Source organism: Xyrauchen texanus, chromosome 16 (genome assembly GCF_025860055.1).
Source record: "Xyrauchen texanus isolate HMW12.3.18 chromosome 16, RBS_HiC_50CHRs, whole genome shotgun sequence".
NCBI lineage: Eukaryota > Metazoa > Chordata > Actinopteri > Cypriniformes > Catostomidae > Xyrauchen > Xyrauchen texanus.
The window spans coordinates 14472295-14493586 of NC_068291.1; the positions used below are offsets into that span (position 1 = coordinate 14472295).

At 37.4% G+C, this 21292-nt stretch overlaps 1 protein-coding gene across 1 annotated transcript in view; it reads right to left on the bottom strand.

The window, feature by feature from the left end:
• eprs1 (glutamyl-prolyl-tRNA synthetase 1) overlaps window positions 1-3005 on the bottom strand; it is a 30948-nt gene extending 27943 nt beyond the window's left edge. The window contains 1 exon segment of the mRNA XM_052145287.1: window positions 2871-3005. Within this exon segment, the coding sequence (XP_052001247.1) occupies window positions 2871-2913 (43 nt within the window). The 5' untranslated portion in view covers window positions 2914-3005.
• Window positions 3006-21292: the final 18287 nt, after the last annotated feature.

A 21292-nucleotide genomic window follows, 5' to 3' on the forward strand; every position in this document is an offset into this window, starting at 1 on the left:
GCCAATTACAGGTCGAGGTGCAATAATTCTCTGGCGCGAGCGTGATTCAAAAGGTTGCCATTTTGACCATGAAGTGGTTCTTAAAACTTGTATGATTTATATTTTAATGATTAGCACGTTAGGACATTCTCATCACATGAGACATTTGTCTAAGTAGTCTCTGGTCTTTGTTTTAGTATAAAGTATATTTAGCATGAAAGTGATTAGTATGCGTAAGAGTAAGCATAACATATAACTCAATAATTTATTCATTCTGTGATCGGAATCCACATCAGATCCAAGTCGGATATTATTTCAAACACTTGTTGGTGTTTGTAAGTGCGTTTTGAGCTCAAGACACAAACATCACGAATGATCATTCAGATGTGCGTGATTACATCATACGATTAATTTCATGCAAATTGTAGGCTTATTGTTAGGCATTTAATGGCTAATTTACACACCGAACTCTAACAAATGTTACAAATGTTTAGTCATTATGCCATTTATTTTAACAATGTATAAGACTTTTTACTGTTTCATAATTTTATTCATCATTATGAAGGCATTTGATGCTCGCACGTGCGATAGAGTAAAGCCGCGCGAGGAAAAAGGAAGAACTAGCGTGCGCGTTTATAGTTTTTTTTTTTTATTCTTGTATGAACTTCAACAGAAAGGCAGTCATATCTGAAAGATTTACAAACAAAGACTGAGATTACAATTCAATTTACACATCATATTCTCCACATCATACCAAACAATAAATAACAAAAAATAAGTAAAATAATCAAAAATAAAAATAAAGTAGGGGAATAGGAGTTTTTTTACATTACAAAACCATTCCTTCAACAAAGAATAAACTTATTTTGTTTAATCCACACTTATCATGGATTAATGCCATTGAAATGCCTTTATAATGATGACCATAATGATGAATACAATTATGAAACAGTAAAAAGGCTTATACATTTTTACATTGTTATTATTAACAATAATCAACATTACCCAAAATTGAACCTTTTTATGCTGCTTGTTTAAACTTATTTTGCAGCTTTGAAGATTTATGACAAGAACACATGAAATATTCCTTTTAAAATGATTCTGACAGTCAAACTAAAAATAAATGGCACAATGACTAAACAGTCTCAAGTGTTTTTCTCAGTGGAAAAATAGCGTCCAAGCGGGGGCATTTCTCCCTATTTCGTGGTAGCCACGCAACTGTCATTCACTATAGAAACAGCGATGTCCTCCGCCATTTTAAAAAGTGTGTATCCAATGTGGAAACTCGGTAAGTGCCTCGAGTTCTGTAATCAAACAGTCTGGTGTGTCTCTCAGCTGTGATAAGCCTTAATCCTGAAATTGTTCATTTAAAGCCTTTTAAAACAATGTCCTAGCTTAAGTAATGTAGTGGTAATATGAGCGATCACGGAGCACTGTTCTATGTAAACAATGACTAACGGATTCAATTTACGTCACCGTTATGTGAATCTTTGTTGTGGTGTGTGAATTAGTTTAATGACTCGGGGCAGACACGTCAACAAATCGCAAAGGTTTCGCCCTTACAACCAGTGTTTATGCTGGTTTATGCTGTATTAACAGTAAATGTGTTAATTGCGATTAAGAAAAATGTACGTGTTAAACCTTTTTAATTAATCTCATACGTTAACATGTTAATTTTGGCGGTGTCACTATTAATACAGATTTCTTTCAATGCATTAAGGTGTTAACTGTCACAATATGCAACTCATTCTTTTTAAGGATGGGCATTTAATTTGAAAGTTCAACCATTGAACTAATGAGTTTTCTTTTTAAAATGAGCACTACGCATCAACAACATCTTGATCAAAAAATGACAAAAAACTAAAAAACATTTGCACTCACACATAGAAAAATAAATGTGCAATATTCAAGCAGTGTATTTACTGAACGAGTACTCGATTACACGTGCATATCCCTAATTCTTTTATCCTGGAAAATTCATGGAGAAGGTTGTGCCAGCATGAAAATATGAAAAGCCCCACCCTGGATAAACTGAAAACAGTGGTGCTATCAGGTCACATTATGAGATAATGCAAAACAAATACAAAGCGAGCAAACTGGTCCACAAATACCTTTGTATTTATTCATTATACAAAGTAATTGTATTAAGTTTATCCACTTTGGTGCCTCTGATTTAACTTTTGTATGATTATCTACCATTTAATATAACTTTTAATTGCTAGTAAACTTTCTAAAATCAGCCTTACTTTATACAACAATTGCTTTATGCTTTTTTTGATCAAAGTGAGGATAGTATAAAGAAAAGCCACAATACAGTAAGGCAATAAAGCATTTATGTTGACAGGTGTGAAATTAACAGATTTGGACAGACAGCTCTTTCAAGTGACTTGCATCAGCCAGTAGCACTGCTTTCCCAGCACAGGATGGCGCACTACAGCTCATCACTAAATATATAATTCATCAGCTAAACAACAGTATTTCATATATCTAAAATGTGTGATGGTGAGAATCTTAATCCAAAGTGGGTTAAAGAGTACTCGTTTACTTTAATGCGCTCTGCGTGTGACAGCAAAACAAACGTCTCCCCATACTATAAAACCATGCGCAGTTTATGCTTCTGTTTTGGTATTTACTAAAGCAGTATATAGCATTTTACTGTTAACGCCCTAGTTATGACTCTATTGACCTTTAAAGCGACGGAGAGCAAGAAAACCCCACAGTGAGTAAACAGTAAACCCGTTATAGATGCAGACACGTAATTACTATGCCACGATGGCACGAGGATATTCTGCGTGTCAGTCCATTGAGCCGGTGCGCGAGCTCAGCTGCAAACTTTATGCCCAAAATGCGATTAAAAAAGAAACAAATATAACTTATGCATATGTCGTTACCTAGAGGTGGGTCACTGCTGTTGATTGTCAGGTTTAGTGCCATGTCTTTCCTCTCTGTCTGTTCGTAATGGCCTTGTCACACTTCCAGCACCAAACTACTCCACAAGCCAGAAAGCTACTCAGCGCCGCCTGCTGTGAGTGCGCAGATCTAAAACCACCCAGCTGAAACTAAACACAGAACAAAGTTCCGGGGTACAACCAAGATAAAATTCATGATGTAGTCTGGTTACTTGTTTTCTGCGTTTTCGAGCTTTCATGTTTATTTTGAAAAGAGCAATCGTGGAGTACAACAGTTAAATCTGGATTGCCATTGAGCCAGTGAAACGTTCTGCACAGAGTCATTCTATGAAACGGGTGCCATTTGGGTCTGCAACGTTTGATGAGATGCATAAGGCACAACACATTTCCCAAAGTGTGTTTCCAAAGCTATAAGTTATTAAATCAAGTGTTCTTGTTAACATGATATATGATAAAAAAAATACTATTCTGAAAGAGTAACATACTATTTTTAATCATTTTTCATTAGTACATAGCCAATTTCACATGTCCTTGTTGACCAACATGACATTTGCATCTAAAATATCACCAAATAAGTTATATATTTTTTTCAAACATTTATTATTTTCAGGATTTCATGTGTGTCCCTGTGGATATATAAGATATATTTATTCAAAATAAACCTTATTTTTTGTAAATATTTTATGATTTGTGTGCGTCCCTCAGTTTGACTTACCACCCTGTCACACTAACTTGTTTTATCTATAAATAATGTACTGTTGCTTTAAATTACGTCACAAAGTGTAAATTACCTCATTTGAGCCTCTTTTACTTTGTTTATTTGTTGCTTTTTCATGTTAGGCAGTGTCCGACAAGCTCAAACCAACCACCCCGTCATGCAAATTAGATAGGGAAAACTGATTTTTTTATTAATTTATTTACATTATTAATGCAAAGAAAATTATATTTCAGATTGAATGCATTTATGCTATGTGAGGAACTTGACCACATGTGAGATCTGCGGCCATTTTGGGATAAAATTTACCACCCCATCACATGTTTTATTGTGACGTGGTGGTAAGGGATGTGATGGGGTGGTTCTGCTTCCAGTTTGATTGTGAGGATATGTGAAATCAAGGATTCTAATATAGGCTAATCAATTTATTTTTTGTTAACTTAACCCTGTTTGGTTCACTCACTCACACACTCACTCTCTCACTATCTGTTTCACTCACTCACTCACTCACTCACTCACTCACTCACTCACTCATCTTTCACTCACTCACTCACTCACTCACTCACTCACTCACTCACTCACTCAGTCACTCACTATTTCTTTCACTCACTCACTCACTCACTCACTCACTCACTCACTCACTCACTCACTATATCTTTCACTCACTCACTCACTCACTCACTCACTCACTCACTCAGTCACTCACTATTTCTTTCACTCACTCACTCACTCACTCACTCACTCACTCACTCACTCACTCACTCACTCACTCACTATCTCTTTCAGTCACTCACTATTTCTTTCACTCACTCACTCACTCACTCACTCACTCACTCACTATCTCTTTCAGTCACTCACTATTTCTTTCACTCACTCACTCACTCACTCACTCACTCACTCACTCACTCACTCACTATATCTTTCACTCACTCATCACTCACTGTATCTTTCAGTCACTCACTCACTCACTCACTACATCTTTCACTCACTCACTCACTCACTCACTATCTCTTTCAGTCACTCATCACTCACTCACTATATCTTTCACTCACTCACTCATTCACTCACTCACTATCTCTTTCACTCACTCATCACTCACTATATCTTTCACTCACTCATCACTCACTCACTCACTCACTCACTATCTCTTTCAGTCACTCACTCTCTCACTAACTCTTTCACTCACTCACTCACTCACTCACTCACTCACTCACTATCTCTTTCAGTCACTCACTCTCTCACTAACTCTTTCACTCACTCACTTACTCACTCACTCACTATCTCTTTCACTCACTCATCACTCACTATCTCTTTCAGTCACTCACTCTCTCACTCACACACTCACTATATCTTTCACTCACTCACTCACTCACTCCCTCACTCACTATCTCTTTCACTCACTCATCACTCACTCACTATCTCTTTCACTCACTCATCACTCACTCACTCACTCACTCACTCACTCACTCACTATCTCTTTCACTCACTCATCACTCACTATCTCTTTCAGTCACTCACTCTCTCACTCACACACTCACTATATCTTTCACTCACTCACTCACTCACTCATCACTCACTCACTATCTCTTTCACTCACTCATCACTCACTATATCTTTCACTCACTCATCACTCACTCACTCACTAACTCTTTCACTCACTCACTCACTCACTCACTCACTCACTCACTCACTCACTCACTCACTCACTCACTCACTCACTCACTCACTATCTCTTTCAACTCATTCGCTCACTCTCTCTTTCAGTCACTCATCACTCACTCACTCACCAAAGTTTTCCAATACATCTCCTATTTTAATGTTTCCCCTCCCCCAGTTTTATAAAGGTTAAAACCAGCAGATCATATAGAGAAACACTTTATCCATACCACCCTGTCACAGTGAACCACAACGTCACAGGGTAATTTTGTTAAAATGTTATGGAAATGAAATGTTACATAAATTAATGTTGAATGATGTTCTTGTTGTGTGGACTAATCAGATAAATGTAACTTTATTTGTATTTTTTAAGTGAATTCGTTTTTTCAGTACAAACAATGAGGCCAAGTGGAAAAGTTAAAAAAAATTTAAGTGACTACAGAACCATGAAGGAAAAGTGGAAGTGGTTCAACCAAATGGACGAGCAATGGGAGGGAGAGTTCCCTGAACTCAGCCACAATGGAGGATGATATGTTTTATTATGTTAACTCTATACTCTGCTTGAAAGCTTCACTTTATTTAGTTGACCAGCTACTGGAAGCTTGCTTCTAAAACAACCAGGCCAATTTAACTGTTACACTTGTGTAAAATCACCATGCAACCACTGCTTTATGCAGCACAATGAGCTATTAGCTAACAGCTAGCGGTCGTGTTATTGTTTTGGTCAGTTTGTGTTGTGTTTAAGATGATGTCACGGCAGTAGAGGCGGCACAACTATGACGAGCAGCCTATAATCCCACCCACGCTGAGGTGGCACTAAACTGCAATGGAAATGCAAGCTCAGAAACGTAAAGCGAGTAGAGTTGAGGCGATTCGAACCGTAACGTGCAGTGGAAAATTGCCATAAATGTGTCGTCAAAACCCTGCAAATCACTGAATGGTCAGAGAGAATCGTCACTACCAGCGTCACTGGATTTGCGACATGGGACATCAACCCGCTAGTTAAAATTAGCGACAGCAATAGCAGTATCATTTGTTCACGTGACTTTCGAATTGTAAAAAGAAATGGCTGTGCACAAAATCACGCCATGGTCAGTAAACAAGGTGCAGACGTTCCTCTCATGAGTAGCCGAGGAGAGGATCCAATAAGAGCTGGATGGGGCAAGCAACTATGACGATCAGCCTATAATCCCACCCACGTTGAGGAAGCACTAAACTGCAGTGGAAAAGCAAGCTCAGAAAAGTAAAGCGAGCAGAGTCAAGTCGAATCGTAACGTGCAATGGAAAAGTGCCATTACTCACCCTTGTGCCATCCTAGATAAGTGTGACTTTCTTTCTTCTGCTAAACACAAAGGAAGATTTTTTATAAGAAATCTCAGCTCTGTAGGTCCATAAAATGCAAGTGAATGGTTGCCAGAATTTTTAAGGTCTATAAAGCAAATAAAGTCAGCACAAATGTGTGAAGATTTGTAGTAAAAAAGGTCTTAAATATCTGTTTCTCACTCACACCTATCATATCACTTCTGAAGATATGGATTCACTCCAGTGGTTCACTGGAGTCTTATGAATTACTTTTATGTGGCCTTAATGTGGTTTTTGGAGCTTCAAAGGTTTGGTACCCATTCACTTTCACATTCATTGTAAGGTCCTACAGAGCAGCAATATTCTTATAATAATCTTTGGTTGTGTTCAGCAGAACTCATAAACATCTGGTATCTTCAGACATATTTAGTAAGTTCTGTTCTCTGGTTTGTGTGAAGCTGTGTTGTGTTCTGTTATTGTTATCACTGTGGAGGACCTGTTTTTAGATAGGAATGAGTTTTTGCTTGAACGCCCCAATGTTGTGAGGGGGCTGTGTGAACTGTTACTCTTGTGCCCTTTCATGAACTTACACGGGACATCAACGGTCAGTGAACATTTTCATTAATAATACATTCCATTTTGGTTTGTTTCTCACCAAACCATATCGTACGCTTTCATAACAATCATGAGTCTCATGGAATAATTTATTAGACTTCTGAGTTATACTTTTACATTGTTTTGAAGCTTGAAGATGTGGTCACCATAAACTGCTATTGTATGACATAACTGATCACACATTTTTTTACAATTTCTCCCTTTGTGTTAGAAAAAAGAAAGAAAGTCATATAGGGTTATAACAAGACATGACTGAGTAAACAATGACTGAATGACATTTTTGGGTGAACTATACCTTTAAGGTGTGCCTTTAGCCCTGCTGTACCCTACTTTGCATTCTCACAACATAATGCACTCTAGTTAGTTCTCCGTGAGTCACTGCATGTCCTAAAGGAGGCGCTGCAGGCCTCAAAAAGAACGGCATTTTTCGGAAGAAAATATGTTGTGACTTTACAATCTAGCTGAATTCACAATGATATATTGAACTGTTTCAGTGATGTCAGGAAAAAGCAACCTTACTGAAACCAGTCAAAAGGCTGTTAAGTAAATAGCTACCTTTTGATTTGGGAAAGTCTGACAAATTTGTGTAATCCAGCTGTAAAACTTAATACTAACAGTGACTCAAGTGGTTAAATCCATATCTTCAGAAGTGACATGATAGGTGTGGGTGAGAAACAGATCAATATTTAAGTCCTTTTTTACTATAAATCTCCACTTTTACATTCTTTCACATTTTGAAAGTGAAAGAGGAGATTTATGCTAAAAAAGGACATAAATATTGATCTGTTTCTCACCCACACCTATCATGTCACTTCTGAAGATATGGATTTAACCACTGGAGTCATATGGATCACTTTTATGTGGTCTTTATGTGATTTTTGGTGCTTCAAAGTTCTGATCAACATTCACTTGCATTGTATGGACCTACAGAGCTGAGATATTCTTCTAAAAATCTTTGTTTGTGTTCAGAACTATCCCTATAAAGTGCACACAAGGAAACTGCTCAAGCTTTGTCATCCTCCAATTAGTGTTTCTTAACAATTTGAAGATGTAAGATATGGCCTTAAGTCATTTTGTATTTTGGTGGCAGACAGAATATAACATGTCACAAGCCTGGTCTTCATATACTCAGCTAATAAAAAAGCAGGAACCTGATTTGTTTTCTTCAGTGGTCATTAATCTACCTGACAGTGCAATAACTCCTCTGACCAGCTCTCATACTACTCCCATGGAGCTTCCTTCATGACAGATTTGTGTGAGAATTTATGTGGTAAACTGTCATTATTTTCTCATATTTTTGATCAGGTTTACAGATTAATGTGATAAAGACAAAATACAATGCGCTCTTCATGTGAGTGGGCAAGTACGCTTGTTCCATCATTGGAAGTGTCTCTCCTACGCTGTACTTCATTAGAGCCCATACATGCTCTGCTCCCACCTTGAAAGCCATAACAGGTTAGGAATCACATTAGCATTCACTCCTAATGAGACTCTGGCAGTGAGATGCAGCATTAAATGTATCTTTTCAAAAGGCAGAGACATAAAACCCAATAACACCTGATGTCACGGCAGGTACATCGCAGAGTGATGAAATATGGAAATGTGACTTGTTTGTTCAGTGAGGTCTGCAGTTGCAGCTGACATTTTCACACATAAATCCAGGGTAAGCTTATTAATCTGCAGTGGGACTATCCATATGTGAAATCACAGAAGCGGTAGAGAGGGAAAAAATCCCCTCTGAAATACACTAGACTGCATGGTAATGAATGTGAAGCTAATAGATGCAAGACAGGAGGAGTAAGACAGGAAAAGAAATGATGAAAGGATTTTAACTTCTTTCTTTCTTTCTTGTGCTTTCATCCATGCTTCTTCTTCCATGCCTTTTTCTTGTTAAGCACATTGCAAATTTGACAATATCTTCATTAGACCTCATGTCAAGCATGTAATTATCAGAGAAATGAAGAGCCCTTTGAGAGATCAATCTTAGGGCCATAATTGTCTTGTCATCTCATTCAGATGGGAGGTCCATGTGAGAGGAGAGAGAAATTGCTTTGTCAGCTACACTTTGTCATTTTCTCATCTGCAAATAATAGAGTCACTCAAATACATTAATGCACTTGTTCACTTTTAGATTTCATAGGAAGATTGAGCACTAGATGTCAGTGACGTTGTCCTGTATTAGAATACCCAGACATGACCACCAGATGGTGGTGTGTGGCTTTTGAACAATATTATTTTGGTTTGTGCAGCTGTTGGCTCTAGTGGATCTTTTCCACACTGGATTGGAGCTTCTTCAAGGATTCTGGAGGTTTATTTCAGAACACAAGGATCCTAGCTGTGAACATTGCCATGTACTGTTTCCCGAAAACTATAGCCGAGAAGGAAAATATCACACAAAACAACATTATTTTCCCTAAAAACAAAATCAGCTAACACTTTACATTACTGTTCCCTTGTATGCAAGTATAAATAAGTGTATTATTAAGCTTTTAGAAGTTAAAAGGCTCACCATTTGGCAAGTGCTAGATTAAATGTTTATGCATGTTCCTGAACTGTATATAACTGAGTTATAATGTATTTGTAAATTACTTATTAGTCATTAATAATCCCCTTTATAAACCCTTAAATGGATGAGAATTTCACCAAACACTCTTACATATTCAGGTTTTTAGAGCCCTGACACTTTAATCTATCACAAATGGATCTACAAAATGCCCAAATAGTGTCAATTAGGAAATGATATATGATATTGCTATTTTTTAATAAAAAATATATTGAGCTACACATAACACATAAGATACACATACGTATATTCTCAGGCACTTATTGAGTATAAATAGATTAACAACTTAATATAATTTCAGTAGTACACCCAAATTACAATAGTCACATCATACAGTTTACGTGTTACACTTGCTATAGTTTACTTCCATGTTGATTCATCATTAAATATCTATGTCAAATGTAAATCAAGTCAATCACTGAAACAACAGCTCCACCTTGAGTAAGAAATAACATGTTGTAACGTAGTTCAATGGAAAGGAGGAGGCGAGAACCGGCTTGTATATAAATAATATTTTTAATGATTAACTTAAACAAAAGACAAACACACACACACACACACACATGACGGGCATGTCCGTAAACAATCTCTCTCTCCCGCACCACCGCCCGCAATCGGCCTTTATCCCTCTCAGAGGCTTAATTAGCCTGATAAGGGATCGGGTGTGTATAATGACGTACACCACTCTTTCCCTGGGGAGGGGCGTGCCTTTTGCCCCGTCTGCTGGCAGGTCATCTCCGTCTACCTGGACGAGGGAGGGGACAAGGGGAGGGAAACAGAAATAATTAAATAGGGGGGGTACTTCCTGTAACAGTGTAGTACCCCCCAAAAAACACTGTCAAATTTAAACGAGAGGGAAAAGGCCAATGCGGAGCAGCAGTGAGAGAGGAGAGAGAAAAAAAAAACTTCTCTGATACACCGTTGCATGGTCCTCAATCACTCCTCCACCCTCTCAGGCAGACGTAAGCCGGACCCAAGACCCCCGGTGGAAAGAACGCCCCTCCGCATTCACGGCGACTCCTGGGGACACTCCTCCGCCCCTGGCAGCGGCCCTACCGCTCTAGGCGGTCGGGGAGTCACTTCCCTCCTCCCCTCGCGGACGGCGGTCTTCTGTCGACCCCTCCGCATTTCTGGGGGATGGCAGGGCTCTCCTCCGCCCCTGGCAGCGGCTCCATCGCTACAGGCGGTCGGGGAATCCAGTCCCTACTCGCCTCGTGGACACCGGCCGTTCACCGCGTCCGGACGGCCGGTCTACTCCCTCCCCCGGTGGATGGCAGCGGCGCTCCCCTGGGTGGACGGCAGTGTCGAGGACTCCCTCCTCCTTCTCGGGTTTCGGCACCAGTGTAATGTAGTTCAGTGGAAAGGAGGAGGCGAGAACCAGCTTGTCAAAATAAATAATATTTTTAATGATTAAACTTAAACAAATGACAAACACACACACGACGGACATGTCCGTAAACGATCTCCCTCTCCCGCACCACTGCCCGCAATCGGCCTTTATCCCTCTCGGAGGCTTAATTAGCCTGAAAAGGGACCGACCAATAATCACGACCCGGCCCCGCCCTCTGCCCTGCCACACATGTATAATATGTATGTGTACACGCATATGGAATACTAATAAACCACCATTGTTGTTATTTCATTGTTGCACAGAAAATCAATGTGATATAGTATTTATTTGTATGTAGATAATATTAATTCCTCTTGTAATAAACAAAGAAATAGATATCCTGTGATGGTAAACTTATATAGACATGAAAAATCATAACAATATAATTTATGGAAGTGAAAATAATAATAATAAAAAAAATAATAGGTTCTCTAATAAACTTCCAAATCAATATATATATACTTAAATCTATATATATATATATATATATATATATATATATATATATATATATATATATTGCAATTTTGCAAAATTTTTTTTCGTGTGTTACATGATTTGTAAGAGATATATTGAGGAATACTAAAAATGTGTGGGCACAGCTCCAAAAAATTGATGAGGTACAGAGGGTGGAATGAGGTCCTGGGTCTCTAAAGACCCGAGGTATGCTTTTAAAAGCATAAAATGACATAATTTGTGATTTATGTCACAATGTAGCAAAAACAGACTATTATAGTGAGATTAAAAGGAGGGATTATGTCATTTTGCTACAGTCTGCTTTGTGTTTATATTATTTATATATAATATTTGCTTCACAGGTGTCCACTACATTAAAGGGATACATTGTATGACAATGGATCACAACATTTTGAAGCTCCAAAAAGCATACAAAGGCAGCATAAAAGTAACCCATAAGACTCCAGTGTTTTAATCCATGTCTTCAGAAGTGATATGATCAATGATCAAAACAGAGCAATATTTAAGTACTTTTTACCATAAATTCTCCTTCCTGCCCAGTAGGTGGCAATATGCATTAATAATGTGAATCGCCAAAAACAAGAAGAAAGATGTGAAAGTGGAGATTAATGGTAAAAAGAACTTAAATATTGATCTGTTTCTCACCCAAATCTTTGCCCAATGCTTCTGAAGAAATGGATTTAACCAATGGAGTCGTATGGATTATTTTTATGCTGCCTTTATGTCCTTTTGGAGCTTAACAATTTGGCATCTATTCACTTGCATTGTATGGACCCACAGAGCTGAAATATATATATATATATATATATATATTTTTTTTTTTCTTCAAATCTTTATTTGTGTTCAGCAGAAGAAAAATTTATTTTATTAATTATTGTTGTGAGAATTTTCATTTTTGGGTGAACTGTCCCATTGAGGTACATTTTCATATGTCACTAATGTTGAATAAGTGTTATTAAATATTTATAACATGTGAGGTAAAATGAGTCACTATTTGCCAGGTTTTGCATCAAAGGAACCCTTTTATGCATGTTGTTATATCCCCATATCATTGATTTATTATGCATGTGTAAATTAATTATGTCATAAACCCCCATAACAGTGAGTAAATTAGTTCACTTTCAAGACTTTGAAATAGACTTCACAGGTTACACAACATTTATTTGGCTAGGAAACTGCAGTGAAAACTAAATTCTCTCTGACAGCAAGGTGTTACATAACCGCATTGAGTTTTCTTCGATTGTAGGACAGAGTTGCCTATAGCAGGGTTTAACGCAAAAATGCAGTCGCAGCACTGGTCATATCACATGAGCCCTGGATTTCAAACATGCTCAGTTAAAGGGAGAGTTCACCCAAAAATGTACATTCTCTCATCAGTTACTCCCATCATGCCATTTCAGATGTGTATGACTTTCTTTTCTCTGTTGAACACAAACACAGATTTTTAGACAATGATCTCAGCTCTGTAGGTCCATATAATGCAAGCCAATGGTGGCCAGAACATTGAAGCTCTAAAAAAAGGCAACAGAAAAATGATTCATATGACTCCAGTGGTTAAATCCATGTGTTCTGAAGTGATATGATAGGTGTGGGTGAGAAAAAGTTTAATATTGAAGTCCTTTTTTTTACTATAAATCTCCACTTTCACTTCCTTGTATTGTTGGCAATTCACATTCTTTGAGCATTTCTCCACCTACTGGGGTGAGAGGAGAATTTATAGTAAAAAAGGACTTATATACTGATCTGTTTTTTACCCACACCTATCATATCGATTCTGAAGTCTTTTTTTTTATTAAGAAATAAAATGTTCCTCGATGTAGCAAATCAGTCCAAGAACATTTTATGTTAACCATGGAGAGAGCCAGTGTAAAGACACATGATGAATTCACCACATTATAGTGCTCTGTGTCATTCAAACTATTCGCCTGAAGCAATTACTGACATTCTGAATTTAGACCCTTCAACAGGTTGAGGTAGTTAAATGGAGTATTTTTCAGATGTTTTAATGCCCTTGTTTTTATCTCTACAAATATCTAAACCTAGAGGCTGAGCTGTCCAACAAGATTTGTTTTCACAGAGTGTTCTCGTAGGCTTTTTGAGAGAATTGCAGCAATATATAACTCCCATTAGACCCAACAGATTCTTTTTCAATCATGCCAACTTCTCAACAACCTGTATATGCAAAATGGATCTGTGTCACTTTGAATGCCGCTGTGCTGAGTATAAAAATACAACGCAATTAAGCTGCACTGTTATATCGCTATAAATCCTCTCACAACAGTTAATTTACTGTTAACAGTAGTTGCCATGGTAGATGTCTCTAGTATTTTTAGGAGTATGTGACAGTATATGTTTGTGATGTTTACACAAGGTATTCAAAATACGAGCAACTCCCCAGAGTCTCATTTTCAAACGCTCTGAGATGTTATGTTAACGTTAAACTCATTAAATGACACGCATAATTCTCCCATTAGTGGTGTTTGGGTATATATTTCTCCATAAGGATAATACAAGACATGCAGCTGCCTGACTAGTTATGTGTCTTTAGCAATAGTTTGTCATTTTCTTTTTCCGCTGTCTTACTTTATCTTCATCATGCTTCTAAACGGATAAAAGGATGTGGAAAACATCCACAAAGAAAAAACGGAACAGCTTATGTTTGCAAACTTAGTTCAAATTAAAGTGAAATACTAGAGCCATTCTAAACCTATAGACTTCTGCTTTTTTAGATCTGTTTGTTTATGGCTGTAAACATTGACATGCACTGATCTTAGCAGGGACAGGGGAGGAAGGATAAAAAGGGCACAATTTTTTTTAAATTGTTTTTTTGAATGAGTAGTAATTATAAATACTTAACTAATTGAATTTGCTTTTTGAGTATTTAAACTTTTTCTTGTATATACAGTATATACTGTACATAATTTTTTAAAATTTTTTCTTTATCACAAATAATAGCCTATTCTGTTATATTTCTCACAAAAAGCACCATGGTAATAAACTTGTTTATTTATTTATTTTCAGACATGATCTGTCATAACCCCATGTTTATGACACGTGTCATAGTAAAATCATGGCATTTTTTCAAGCGTCTTGGTGTACCATGACAGTATCATGAAATTTGAACATGATCAGTCATTCAGTACCATGCGTTATCATCCTGGTAACGTGGTGCAGGGTGCGAATGCTCGATAAGAGAGCGCGAGCGCGAGGCAATCTACTGTTACGCGAATGCTACAGGGTCCTTGAAAAACGTTGGTGCCCTACGCAGACTGCGTCTGTGTTAGCCTGATGGTATTTTTCTAAAAGTGATTGGCTCATTAGTTTCAACAAAACCAAACTAGCTGACAGCTCCTTCAGTTTATGTCAATATTGAATATTCTATAAAAGACTAATTTAATTTATGTAACTTAAAGCGACGCAACAGCTCCCATAATAATTAATAATTTGTCTACACTAATAGTATGCAATTTTGAAAATGCGGTAGCATTTTGATGAACTTACAGCACAATAAGTTGACTTTTTATCTGACCTGTTACTCGTCTGAGGTAACAGCACCAGTGTTGCCAACTATTTTCAATGGAAAGTAGCTAAAGCCTGCTCGAAAAGTAGCTAAATGTCGCCAGATGACCTCATGCGTCATTAGCATATTAATGACATCATCGCGTCGTATTTGCATTCTGCCTAATTTGTCGGTACTGTAGCCTACTTCAGTTTATAATAACGGTTATCTCCCCTAAACCGTGCTCATACTGTTTTTATATAAGTATATAGCCGAATGTCCAGTAAAACGGTTCTCAATTACATATTTTCTGTTAGACAATGGAACGGAACGGAACTTAGCTAACGTTACATGTTTATGAGTTTGAAGAAGGTTTATTGTTGTGTTTGGATAAGTAAAATGTATAGAGTCTGTAAATATACGATCTGAAGTCGGAGAGTTCAGAAATCGAACCGGAATGAACTAAAACTCTGATTAGTAGTAAATATAAGCGCATGCCAAGAAAAAACGGTCAAATGAAATGTTTTGAATTAAAACAAAGGAGAAGGCAGCTGCTATGTGATCACTGATTGGTTCCTGCTAACACAGCGTGCACATGCGCAGCTCATTCATGTCTATGTCCGCTGGCGTGCAGTCAACGGAATGTGCTGCTCCTCTCAGCCGCTCACTGAACAGAGCAGACACAGCGGGGAAGTAAGACCTCACGCTTGCAGTACTGGCGATATTTGGAATTTGGAAAGTTGCTAAGGTTTGTCCAAAACGTCGCTAGATTTGTCGCTAGTCGCTTTTTTGAAAAAATGTCGCTAAAGGGGTCTGAAAAGTCACTAAAAATAGCGACAAAGTCGCTAAGTTGGCAACAATGAACAGCACTTCGATGATCCAGGACGAATTCAAAACTGCAATTTTTGCTTCCTTGAAAGGCACTCCAGCGGGAGGGGATGCCACTCAAAGGCTTGTTCAAAACAAAAGTGAGAAAATGAATCTTTTCTCGGAGGGCCCTTCCACAAGACTGTTAGCTGAAGGGTACATTCATACAGTACTGCCATGTTTCATTCAGAGAACCCATTTCAAGGGCTCTGCAGTTTGGAGTGAGTATAGTGCATAGGGAGGATCACTTGCGATTGGAATCCGCAGTAGCGCGTGCTCTTAAAGACACCTCAGCTTAATTTTCTTTAATACACCCGTGATTTATGAAGAAATCTTATAATAACACATTATTACTGTTATTGTGAGATTATGGCAAGATTTTATTTTCGTTTAATTTAACTATTTTAATTTAAGTATTCAAATTTCTCCCCTTTTTCTGGACGACCAAAAGGACACTTTTAGATTTGTGAACGAAAGGGGCTTGCGCCCCTGCTTCCCCCTGTTCTCTGCACGTCAGTGGCTGTAAAGAAAATGTGGCGGGGTTTGCCCTGGCAAAAGTCGTCAACACAAAGCCTTGATGTAGGTGGCTGCCAGAGCATTGCTATGCAGTTGCTAAGTTGTTCAAGAGTAGGTGTTAGTTTGTTGTTAAGCGGTGGCTATGGTGTTCTGAGCAGTTGCTAGGTGGTTTACAACTGGCCCAAGTCATTTTGGGTCCCTACATCAAAGTAAGACCTTTGAATCGTTTAACTTTTTTATTGTCTGCAGGTTGAAAATAGAAAGTCTGATCGCTTAGAAAATTATTAGCACAACTTTCCTCAATAAGCCACAAGATTTGAGCCATCGTTAATGTCTGTAGCAAAAAAGGTGCAGGAGGAGGTGCCTAAGTATACTGAGGGTTAGGGGTGTGTTCAGATCACTAACCCTAAAAATTGTGATGCTTGTCTCAGCAAGCACCACTAACTAAGATAGATCTTGTATGATCAGTCCAAATGTAATCTAATTTCAGGTTTCATATTTGGTTTTCTTCTAACACATACCTAAAATGCATTAAGGTGGTTGTTATTTTAGCAGACCTTTTTTATCCAATGACGTACACTGATTGCAAGGACAGTCTTATTGAAGTAACCTGGGGTTAAGTGAGTACTGAAGGTCACAGTGGTGATGGAGAAAGATTGTGATCTCATTAACTTCAGCACCTGGTTCACACCAATTTGGGACTGAACCTATAACCTCTTTGTCTCAAACCCAGAACAGTTATCATTCCACCATCATTAGGCTACCATCCCTCTTTAAGGTAGCTCTTTTCTCCTGGCAGTATAAACCAATTATGTGGTTTATTCTGGGTTAGACGATAAAACCCAAACACATGCAAAGCAGGTTTAACATTGTAGTAACTGAATCACAGTTATAAATATGCTGTAGAGCTCAGACACAATGAATTCCATTAAGCAGTGTATGAAAGCAACAAAAGTGGTTTGACAATTAACACACTGACATGCATGTTTTGGAAACAACATGAAGCATCAGAGGCCAAAGAGTATTCAAATTATTGGCGCATCAGTCACACACACACACACACACACACACACACACACACACACACACACACACACACACACACACACACACACACACACACACACACACACAAAAACAATTTCTGAAGGAAATGTGAGTGGTGCTTAAATGTGTAAAAATTGCTTCAATGTTGCTAGGATGTTGTTGGGGATTTGTCAGAGCATTACTGTGCAGTTTCTAGGGTGTTCTGAGTTTACTGTATGTGCATTGCTATGCGGTTGCTAGAGTGTTCTGGGTGGTTGCTAGGTGGTTTATTACCGGCCACTTTCTCGTCTCTAGATATGGCTAGGGTGCCTACTTCTATTAGTCTATGGGATTTTTTTGCCCATTTTATCATCTGTCAGGTGAAAATTATAAATCTGATTGCTTAGTAACGTAATAACCAGTGTTGGTGTAGTACAAAATTATAGCATAACAGTGTAACAGATTTTGCATTAGGACCCAGATCTTAAATTGGACATCAAGTGGTGACCTAACACAGTTAAAAACATAGCCCGTATTTAATGTAGCCTGGGTTGCATTTTTTTTATATGGGTGGATTACTTCTGAATTGTAATCGGCACATGACAAAAATTGCAATCAGTAACGTAATCTAACAGATTACATTTTTAGGATAATCTAATCTGGTTACTTTTGGATTACTTTTAAATGACTTCCATCCTAACTCTTTCAATCGATGTCACCTGCATTTCTTATGGGAGTTTCTAGAAATATGGACAGGTTCCCAGGGCGCATTACACTGTGGTCATGCAATTTATTAATTTTACAAACCCCTAACATGTGTGGTAAGAGATCAGACCAGTTATATTTGAGAGTCAATAGCAAAAAAGTTTTTATTACTCAAGCAAAAGTGTATTCATTTTTATTTTAAAGCCGACAACAAAAGCAATTCATGAAACTAAAACTTAATTTAAGACGTTAATGTAGTTGGATTATATTTTGAATATGAACTGATGTGTTTTCGATGTGTTTAATGGACAAAACTCTTCCAAACACATAGCGACACTTGGTTACACATAGAGTGATAATTCAAATAATAATTAAAATGTGTTGTCAGGAGTTAAGAAAACATGCAAACATATATTGAAATCCTTTGCAGTTGACAGGATTTGAAACTTTGTTTCTGACCTCTCTGTAAATCCAGAGGTAAAATGCTGATTTAGAGCACTCAATCTTCACCTGTCTAATAATGAGTATCAGGTCAGTGTGCAATTTCAGCACCTTCCCCCTCTCTTCCAAAAACACTTGAAGAGTTACTGAATGTATATTGTAGGTTGGCTGATTTAGAGTGAAAAATTAAAAGATTTAAAAAAGATAAAAATTACAGTGATCAATAAATTATTAACAGTTTACTGTTGTTGTCTAATTAACATGTAATTCATATAAAGTAACTGTAGTCAGATATATATATATATTTTAAATGTAATTGAATCCAATTACAAGTACTTGCTTTTTGTAATCTGATTACATTATCCAGATGACATGTAATCAATACACTGAAAACCCTTGTTGACTTTACTCAATTTATTGAGTGAACTCATTCCCTCAGTTGAACTGAGTAATGGCATCTCAAAACTTATGTAATTAAATTCACTTAACTTGGTGATCATAAATAATTAACTTAACTATTTAGGTAGATATATATGTTGTCGTTTCTACCTAATAATTGTAACTAAATGGACTCAAATTTAAATCATACAATAACACAGCTTAACTGTCTACAATTTGTCGATAAGTCTTGGAGATTCAGACTTTTATGTACTTGCCCTTATATTTGCAGTGCAATGCCATATAAGCACAGGTAAGACCCTGGATGGCTCCTCATGACTGTTGTTAGGTCAATGTAGCTATTAAAAAATGCTTTAAAAATGTGCAAATCAGCTGTAAAAAACAGGTTGTAAATGCTTTGGAGCTAGAATTTGTGACATGGCTGCCATTCGAAAGTTCCATGCAACATCACACAGCCCAATATGGTCTGATGTTTCATGTAATGACCTTTTCTTCACCATGAAGGAGGGTTTATGATTGAAGAGAGCCAAATAATTGCTGCAGACCACATCTATTGTGAACTGCTAAACATGGTGGAAGACCATAGAACTGGAATAATAAGGTCTGAAGATTGTTCTCCATTGTAGATAACCATTGAAGGAAAAAAAGGTAATTTTATTTTATCAGGTGCATACTATGGCGCATACAATGCTCCTACATGAGTTTCTCATATTCTAAGATGAGTGTGTATGAATAGCCTTTTCTTCTTAAAGAAAGATATATATCCCACTACAGTTCAGGACTTGAATGAAGATCTCGAAGGAAATGTGTGTGATTGGGGTCAAAACATGAGAAGTATGAGAGGTGGCAACACCAAAGCCAGTGCCCATGCGTAGTTCTTGTGGATAAAGAAACCAAACTTCATTGCAACAAGTACTAGTTCATTTATTGAAGTCACAATCAAATTTCCAATGCCCAAGGGGCCTGGGTTGCTCAGCAAGTAAAGATCCAGGGTGTCCTGACTCCAGCCATGTCACCTAAGTAACCAAATTGGCCCAGTTGCTAAGGAGGGTAGAGTCACATGTGGTAACCTCCTCGTGGTCGCTATATAATGTGGTTCTTGGTGGGGGAGCGTGGTGAGTTGTGCATGGATGCTGAGGGGAATAGTGTGAAGCCTCCACACATGCTATGTCTTCATGGTAATGCACTCAACAAGCCACGTGCCAAGATGCATGGATTGACGGTCTCAGATGCGGAGGAAACCCGGATTAAGGTGAGTCACTACGCCACCACGAGGACTTTTTGCTATGGTTTTGCTAACATTAAATGAATGCATTTTATTTTTACCTTTTAGATTTATATTTGTTAACATTAAAAGCATTTTTTAATTTTTACATAACATTAAAAAAATTATAATAACAAAATGTCACTCTCCAGAGCAGCAAGATATTAACTCCTTTAACTATTAGTAGGTGGTAGGTTTTAAAGTCATATGTATGTGGCTATACAGATATTGATGTCTTGGCTACAAAAAAAATAAATAAAAAAAATTCACCGATACTGCCAAGGAAAAAAAGACACAATTCTCTGAACACACATAGACATTTTGTCCATGTTATAAGGGGTAAGTTGTCACAATGTAACCTGCCATTAAATGTGTGACATTGGTTCAATGTATACTTAATGATAGAATTCACAAAAAATATTCTACTTTAACCTTTAAACTCAACACTCAAATTTAAAAGACCACAATTGTTTTCAGAACACACCCCAAATAAAAAGGGGAAACATTCTCTACTACTATTAATTTAAAACATTGTATATGTTTACAATCTTTTTTATTTTTTATTTTATATTATATATTTTTACTGTCCTTTGTAAGCATTTAATTCTGGTGCTTCTTATTCTATGCCCCTTATTTTACTCCACTAGATGGTAGCAAGTACTAGGAAAACTTTCACTTTCCATTACAAAATGCAGATCTGAAATGTAGGCGATGCTCTAATGCATTTTAGCCATCCCAGATGTGCTTGTTCATAGACATTCAGTCTAATTTTCAGTTGATGCCCCCCCCATGTTTCATCAAATATCTTGGCCTCTGAGTGGACTAGAAGCTCAATCAAAGTGTTATTACAAATCTGAGATACTCCCCTTTGCTATGATATAAAACATTTGATCACCAATAGTTGATAACTTATTTTTCAGATGATTTGTTTTGCATGCTATCCCTGCTTGACTGCAGATTTTGTTCTGG